General features: G+C 41.4%; 1 protein-coding gene across 1 annotated transcript; it reads right to left on the bottom strand.

Moving 5' to 3' along the window:
* Positions 1-698: 698 nt before the first annotated feature.
* Positions 699-8,623, bottom strand: LOC124654896 (phosphatidylinositol 3,4,5-trisphosphate 3-phosphatase and protein-tyrosine-phosphatase PTEN2A-like). Its single transcript, XM_047193869.1, has 13 exons — positions 8,446-8,623; positions 7,131-7,721; positions 6,569-6,670; positions 6,435-6,491; positions 5,670-5,735; positions 5,314-5,490; positions 5,123-5,209; positions 4,977-5,041; positions 4,813-4,889; positions 4,649-4,695; positions 2,088-2,218; positions 1,815-1,884; positions 699-1,471 (listed from the first exon to the last, which is right to left on the bottom strand). The coding sequence occupies exons 2-13, from the start codon at positions 7,668-7,670 to the stop codon at positions 926-928; spliced, it is 1,965 nt and encodes a 654-aa protein (XP_047049825.1). The 5' UTR covers positions 7,671-7,721; positions 8,446-8,623; the 3' UTR covers positions 699-925.
* Between the last annotated feature and the right edge of the window lie 295 nt (positions 8,624-8,918).

The following is an 8,918-nucleotide window of genomic DNA, read 5'->3' as shown; positions in this document are numbered from 1 at the left end:
TAAGGCTAGATTTTGCAGAAGCTTACAACAACCGAAGTCATCGACGCGAGAGGAAGAAAATGATCATCAACGCCAATAGCCGCCGCCATAGCCAACGTCGCAGCCGCAAGCCTCGCCGACCGTGCGAGTGAGGAAGAGTCGTCCATGTCGCTAGATCGGGAAGGATGGATGAGCTCGAAATGGGGAAAATGGGGGATTTGAATTTGGCGGTGAGAGAGCCGCCCCTATATACGGTGGCAAAATTTGGAGCGTGCTGACCGAATTCATCCCGCCGAGATTTCATCATCCCACGGTGGCTCCGCACCCCCCCCCCCCCCCCCCATGCGAGCCAAGGGGAGCTCGACCAACGAAACACGCCCATATTATTTCAACCCCAATATTGTGAAGTAGTCATATTATCTTCTCTCTATAAAAATGAAATAAATACTGGAAATAATTCAAATAAATATAAGATGGAATTGATAAAGTTTGTTCAACTAAGATTTATAATTTAGACAGTCATATTAGTCCACTCATGTATTATGTTTTGAGAATAGTTGAGAAAATTTTATCAAGTCCTCAAAAGTTTGAAATTTTCTGAGAAATTTTAAGAATTGCTAGCAAGTCAGACATATTAATTTAACATACCAAAATTCTGAAATTTTTGGGATGTTACACTAATAGTGTGGAACCTTTCACATCTTATCTTTAAAATGTTGTTGCTAGAGGAATAAAATATTTTGTTGTTCAGAGAAAAAACGAGATATATTGATGAAGTACAAACCTCACCGAGTTATAACTTAATAAGTGCATCTGGGTAAAACATCACGGCAGTAGAAAGGCTAAAATAAACACAAAATGCAAGAATGAACTTTGCTATCCTGTTGTTTTATAGAGGAGATAAACTATACACATGACAAACAAAACATCCGGAAGAGTGGTGGGATTATTCACTTTCATATTCATCTTCGTCTCCAAACGAGAAGACCGAAGCATCGGCAGCGATGGCCTTGAACTCGCTCATGCTGGATGATTCCACGGCAGTGGGTTGTGTTGTGGTAGAGTTGTTCTTGCTACTAGCTTCAGTTTTCAGAGTACCAGCATCAGGTGCCCTTGCATTTCCTTGCTCGATGGATATAGTGACTTTTTCAATACAACTAGAAGCAGCAGATGCCTCCTTTTGTGCAACACATGTTTCAGAACCTTTTGCTGCATTTGATGTACCTTGACCACTGCTGGAGACCTTCTCCTTCTTCCCCTTGGAAGATCCATCTTCTGCTTCATTGTCAGAAAAAACATCATCCTTATCATCGCCTCCAGCTTCTTTGTTGGCATGCACAGCATAATTTTCTTTGGCGCTGGTGCTCGTGGAGGAATCGGCATCAGATTTGTTATCAGCAGCTTGGTCAGCTACTTGTTGTTTTGGTGGTTCTGAACCATCATAATCTACCAGGACAACCTCGACCTGGAACCCAGGTGACGGCAATTTTCTCTGGATGACATAATTATAGTCATTCAGTCTGAACAAAGAGCAACATGGTAACCTCTAGATAATATAAACACCATCAGCGCAATGCAATTTCTTCACTTACTAGTAATAACCCATTTCCATCCACAATGATAAAACAAAATGTAACAAGTTGCTACAACAACTACAGGGCCTACCTTGCAACTACACAAGGCAACCCATGAAACATAACTGGCAGGTCAAATTAAATTCCAATAAAAATAAACAATAAGAATGGATATTTAGCGCTGCATCTTGTGGACTACTTCGATATAAGGTCTTGAAAGATAAATCCATACGAATAAATAAGCAATGACACATAAATTACCTTGTCAAAATCATCAAAGTCGGTTGGATTCAATGTCACTCTGTTCTCCATCATAGTTGTATTTAGCCAACTGAAAAGCACAGGTGAAGAGTACAATAGAATTGAGACTAATTATTTTCCAGTTTCTTATGTATAAGCTTTTGATGGCATCCAATATAAATGTTACGTGGATTTAAATCTCTGCAACTCGCAACCACTACCAATAAAAGTAAATTGTACTCATTAGCAAGATATTTCTGTGAAGGAATGACGTCGTTAGGAAATGGAGCTCACCAGTAGAAATCTCCCTGTCGATCGTGAAATTCAATCTTGAAATCAGCAGCTACCTCTGCTAATCCAGGCTCCCCAGGCAATGCAAAAACCATAATTCCCTTCTTTGGTGCACTAAACCAGAAATCTTCTGGCTGAAATCAGGTTGAAAACTTATGTTTTCATGTGAGATCGGAGGAATGACTCCACACATTTGGAGAAAAGAAAGAATAGATCAAATGATGAGTCAAATGCATAAATTATTAGAACTAGCTTCCCTAGGTCATATCATAGATCTACCAAGACCAGTGAAATAAGAGAATTTGAAATATCGTTTGATGTTTTTGGTACTTTGCTTTAGGGGAAACAGCAAAGAATACTGGTATGATAAAGTCTGAAATGAAGAAAAAAAGGACAAGTAAAGCAAAAACAAAATAAGCTAGCGACCACACAAATCCCAAATATAATTTCTTTATAGCATTGCTCTTGTGTTAGTTTCAGTAATGTAAAATTCAGAATAACGTCAATTACAACTTGCATATGATTTTCCTGACAAATAAGGGTAAGATCGGGAAATCTAACAAAACAATACCCGATTAGTGTAATATTCATTGCATTCCAGAAGAATTGTGATTTTTTCATCATGAGAGAGGTCTTGGATAAGATAGAAAAATCATGATTTGTGATCTCAAAGTAATACAGTTTCTGACACCAGTTGGATTAAAATCTATGCTAACTCGGTATTCAGATATGGTTGGCCTTAGTGCAAAGTCTCAAATGTTTTGGTTTAGTAAATCATATTCTGCTTTGGGGCACCCTTGCACCAACATAATTTTTTCTACTATGCGCACTACAGAACTGAGAACAACGCTGACATACAATTGCACTTACAAAATGTTTCTTTGTTATCTGTATCTACAGAGGAAAATGGGGACCAATGCCATGTTTTGCCTTGAAACTGTTATGTAAGGTATATTGCACTATTGGTCTTCAATATGTTGGCCACCTGCGACTGCTTCGAGCTATAGGTGATGGAGAAAAACTACCACATTTGGGCTTTAACAGGTCCTCTTTTCGTTTTTTTAAATCTCTACGAATTCTCAAACAAGAGGTCACAAATAGCGCTGATTCCCATTTTATCACGTTTTGTCAGCTTTCCTGGCCTGTAGGGCCCATTTGCCAGGGCTGGCATGGCTACACAAATGGTTACTACGAGTCTACGATGACGTGGATATAGTGCCCCACCTGTTAGTCTCTCTCTATTCTCTTCATCCTGCTGGTCTTCTTTGTTCGGCGGATGCAGTGAACGCATGGTAAGGCACGGGCTGGGGGAAATGTCGACAGTTCGCGATCCAGCAGTAGTCGCCATTGACCGCAAAACGCAGTGCGCTCAGGGCGGACGGGCTCGGAACCAGGGAGAAAGCGGCTAACGATGGCTGGGGACCTCCAAGCTCCGGCCATGACAGGACTACGGGGAGCTGTCTCTGCAGTACGCTCAGGCTCAAACAGAATGTTCACATCGGCTTAGTAGGTGGCTATTAATGCTCCTCGTGCAAGGAATCAGGCGAGGATGGCTTGATTAGCTCGCCACGGTAACAAATTCACCAGCGACGATTTCGACCGAGGCAGGAGGCCTCCAAGGTTCAATTTCTTGCCACAGGAGACAGTGGCAGTCCACCCACTGCCAGAAGAACTACTGAGCCGCCTTTCTCGTCGAGGAGGTCCTCGTCGGGGTCAAGCCGCTGCTGCCACTCCACCTGCATGAAGAACCGAAACTCCTCAGACGGAAGGTACACCGAGGCAAAGGAGAGGATAGCGTCGAGGTGGAGGAGAGGACAGAAGCAATCTCCTCGGAAAGGCAATGGTTGGGCCATGTGGTGGCCTGGTGGGTCAGGGCCACCGAGGAAGTATATCGTTGCCGCCGAGTCCAATGTCACGGAGGGCGCACCCGCAGAAAACGCCCCACAGTGGCACAGGAAGCAGTAGGCGACGCCCGCCGCCTCAGTTCTCTCTCTAGATAGGAAAGGGGCAGCACGGGAGGAGGGGTGGCAACAGCAGAGGGTTGCGGAATTCGGGTTGAGAGAGAGAGAAGAGGAAGGAGAAGAGAGAGAAGGAAAGAAAATGAGGCTAACATGTGGGTACCACGTCCATGTCATCTCGTCCGCATGTGATGCCAACTCAGTACCTACAAATGAGATTTGAAAACAAAACGAAAAGAGGTACTAACCAGTTAACCTAGCCACACATGTGGTAGTTTGTTGTAATTTACTTGGTAGTTTCTTCTAATTTACTCAAATGATGGAACTGGTCCAACAGAGATTCTTGTATTTAGCATTGGTACATAATAGCAGTTGTCGGGTATGTGATTTCCACTACCAGCATACAAAAGCAAAGTAGACAGAATCCATAATATGAACAACCCACGCAAACATTTGTGATACCAAACTGATAATTTTCTGAGATTGTAAAAACATAAATAGAGAAAACCATACGAAGTTAGCAGAAAGCTAGAAACTACTCAACACAAACAAGAACGGTTTACTAATAAACACGACACAATAATGGTTTATTGATGAATGGCATACCATTAGTTCTTTTGTTCTTGGATGCTTCTTCGTAGTAAAAAGAACACCTGCATAATAGGCTTATTGTTCAATGCAGGAGAAACCCTTAAAACACAAAGCTATTCATCTATGAATTATGATATGAGATGAATATTTCAAGTAGTGCAATTTAACATGCAAGATACCATTGTGATTAGAGACAGTAATTGATGGTCGGATCCAATAGGGGCACCTATGAAGGCGAAATCCCCTAAGCATGCACCTGGAGAGTAGACTGACACATGCTTAATTACTAATGTACAAGATACATGATGATCACACAACATCATGGAGGAAACTGGGTGAGCACCTGCGGGGTGGCTGATTCTCACCATTGTAGTGAGTTAAGATGCGCTCGAAGTACTTCACATATCTCTATAATTTTTTTCAGCACATTAAGAATAATACACTGCACAAGTTATATACATAAATTGAAATATTTTGAGGGTTACTCACTATCTGACTTGGAAGAATAAGCCCTTTTCCATCTACACATCTTTTCTGATTGTAGTATTCAATGGACTCCTCTGCCGTAGGAAAGAACTGTCCATACATATGATACACAAGCTTCCAATCTTCAATACAATTTGGCAAAAATAATGGAATGGCTTACTGTAGTTAGTAGTAAATGCAAGTACCAATTTTACCTTCAGGTATACAAGAAGGCTGGAGATCATCAACCCTGTCCTTGCCTTTCCAGCTTTGCAATGGACAACCACTACATTTTCTATGTCCTCCTTCAACCATGAGTATGCACTTTGGCAAAATGATATGACAAGTTGTATCGGAGGGCAATTATGATCATCAAAAGGGAAGCATGCGACCTGAAATATGCACATTAAATTTGAATATCCAATAAAACTGATTGTTGCATTATCAAAACTGTGTGAAGGAAACTGAAGCAGCTGATGGGAAAGGTTTATAAGTCAATGGATTCCCAGTTAAGTAAATCAGTTTTCGGTGGGTGACAGAACAAGGACATAAGTTTGTAAGCTGCCCATACCTTTCCCTCAAACAGAGATGCATCATACAGCCTTTCTGAGCAGAGGTTGTACACCTTATATTTCCCCTGTAACATAATTATTATTATTATTATAGAGGTTAAAAGGCATAGCTAGTTCAAGTAATAACTAACTGTATTTTGTAAGTGATGTAAAAAAATATCAACTGGCGAATGTAAGTCTTGATTCAAGTGGCTACAATAATGAAATCTGACCCCCAATGAAGTTTAATCGGATCTACCCCCTCCGTCCTATAAAGTTTGTCTAAGATTTGTCAAATTTTGGATGTATCTAGATGTGTGCCAAAAATGCATAGAAATAAAATATCATGGGTGTGGCATAATTATCACACTCATGAAAATGCAAAAGCATACATGTACGAATGATCAGATGGTGTTCATCGTCTTATGAAAGATATGCATCGTTACAAAGGATGACAAAGCTAACCTGCACATTCATCATCATAATAGAAACAATTAAACCTCTACATTTTAAAATATTTAGTGTGAATAGGTTGTCAACTGTTCCGGCACTAGTAAATGTTTTCCAGAGGTTAATTCCCGTTTCATATTCAGAGGGCGCACCTATACCAAAGGAAACTGCTTCTTTTTGCGAGAAAGAAAAACTGACTCACGTTATTAAGTTAATGCAGCATGAAGCATAAACAAGAGGAAATAAGATAAATATGTGTAAGCCACTCTTAACAACTTAACGTGAATTGTCCATGTAGCATACAGGTTAACAAACTTAACAGAGAGCAAAACTACCTTGTGATGCATTTCAAAAAACCTGATGACTTCCTCCATGTGGTTACGGTAGAAGCCCTGAAACAGAGGCATTAATGTGTTTCCTTCTAGACACAACGTATAAGCAAACTCTGGAGTCTCTTTAGGACACTGACCTCAAAATATCCAAAAAAACCAGAGCTCAAATCACCGGCAGGAAAACCCATAGCAATTATGTTCTCTGTAATATATGTCATATCTAAATCAAAACCGCCTTCCTGTTATAAGTAAGGGAACCATGTCAACATCTTTTGTTTTCGTGTTAGATCCACAAGATATAGTCTACTAATTGACCATCCTACCATTTTTACATAGTTTCTAGGTGTCGAAGGCAATAATTAACTTTCAAGGATCGAAAGATAATCACATAGGTCATTATTTCCAAATAGGTAAACTCTGCATACAGCATTCTCCATTGCCTTGTTATTATTACATCAAAGTAACAGAGGACTGATAAAATACTATGATAAGGGATGGCAGTGCCTAGCTAGAAACACAAACAAACCTTCTTTTGATTAAAATGACAGATGTGAGAAGATGCATGCTATATGAACACACTTATTCATGTCTAACTCCTCAAGTTGTAACTGGAAGAAGACATTTTCCACGAGAATGTTCACATCATTCAACATAAGTCAGAAAGGATCAGTGGAGAAAAATTAGCACAGACATATGTACCTGATATCGTCTTTTATTCTGTGAGACCATGTGGCGAGCCTTAATTTGCACTGCCTTAACAGCATTCTTAGATGAATCCACAATGCCTTTTGTCAAGGAACCAAAAACACCAGTTTGTGCCGTTGTTGAGGTCATGCTTCCTACAGCACTCTCATCTTGCTGTGGATCTTTCGGCGATGAGCGCAATCCAAGGCCACTAGTGAGACGGGACAAGGTATTTTTTCCTGTTGGTGATTCTTGACCTGAAGAAGGCTGGGGAATTTTCAGGTTTTTAGCCCAGGAAGATAAATTAGATGTAGAAAACATGGAGAATGGTGCCTCGAGGCCTGCAGCATCTTGCGTGGTAGCAGAAGTCGGAGCAGCAGCAGCAGCAGATGAAGGGACTACAGGATTTATACTGGCAATCTGAGTTGCAGAATCATTTGAAGTAGCACGAGGAACCTGATAGGCAGTAGTAACAGCAGGAGGTGGAGTTGAAACTTGGTTATCCACAGGACCAGCAGGTGGCAAGAGAGATGAGTTGATTTGTTTTTCTTCCATGATTGACTAAAAGACTTTATTAATCTCAGATGATAGAACCACAAGCAACATCTGCAAGACCATCATAAATGGTTATAAGATTGTTCATTCAGCAGTAGAAAAGGAGACTCTGAAGCAATGTATACCTCGCTGCATAAATAAACTACGAGAAGTGTGGATAAATTTGTAAGACTTGTCCTCAACTGCTAATTGCATATAATTTATTTACGCGGAATTTGATTGGATAACTAAATTCCTTAATTCTTAACAAATGCAAAGTTTCTCATTTTGAGCAACATGTTATGTTACATCGACACTTCAATTAAACAAGTATCGTTTCACACATTTGCAGAACCAATAAGAGGTCAAGAACCTTGTATGACAATTTGGAGTAATTGTCGGCTTATCACCTATTACTTGTAGTACTAGGGAATTATAGATCTCTAATTAAATTCCATTTTTCCAATGCTCGAAAACACAGGAATACATAAATTAGCAGTTCAAGGTGCGACTGTCATTTAATGTGTCCGTATGAGTGGGGTTAAGCTTCCAGCTGTTGATATCCTAAAACAATCACATGAACAAGGAATGCAACATCAGCCACCGCGGAAGCTGAGACACGTAGCTGACAAGAATCTTTAAGCCCAACAAGTAACAACAAATTCCCGAGGAGCTCGGCCGAACTATGCTTGAAAGAATCTGTACTGGATGGGATCTCTCGAGTCGGCTACAGAAACAAGAACTTGTAGTACTATAAGATGAGAGGCGGGCCGCGGGGGATGGGACCTGGCCTTACCAGTAAGGTCTGGATCTGGTGTTGTATCTCCCTTCCGGGTTTGGCGAGTCGGCGCCGGCCGCTGGCAGCTTGACGAGGGGGGAGCCGAGATGGGAGAGATGGGGATCGCGGGCGGGTTTCGGGCGGAGAAGAAGGGCACGACCCTGGAGTGGTTCAGAGGAGTTAAAATAGAGGGGCGTGCTGCTGAGCGTCCCCCGGGATACCGCGCCATTTACAAAAAAACAACCATTTAATAAGAATTGCACGAAATGACTCTCCGGTCAGACTATTTTACGCTTCTGACCCTTTTGTGTAGCTCGGTGTGGCGTCCTTCACAAGGGCGTCACACCCTTCTGTGTGGCTCCCTTCGCAAGAGCGCCACACATTCTGTCATATGTGGCGGCTCGAGCATGTCATTCGACAATGTGTGGCGTCGTTCCCACGGGCGCCAAATAGACAGATGTGACGCTCTTGCGAAGGACGTCACACAAAAG

This window comes from Lolium rigidum, chromosome 5 (assembly GCF_022539505.1).
Source record: "Lolium rigidum isolate FL_2022 chromosome 5, APGP_CSIRO_Lrig_0.1, whole genome shotgun sequence".
NCBI lineage: Eukaryota > Viridiplantae > Streptophyta > Magnoliopsida > Poales > Poaceae > Lolium > Lolium rigidum.
The sequence above is the reverse complement of the archived record's forward strand: the minus strand, read 5'-3'. Positions and strand labels throughout refer to the sequence as shown.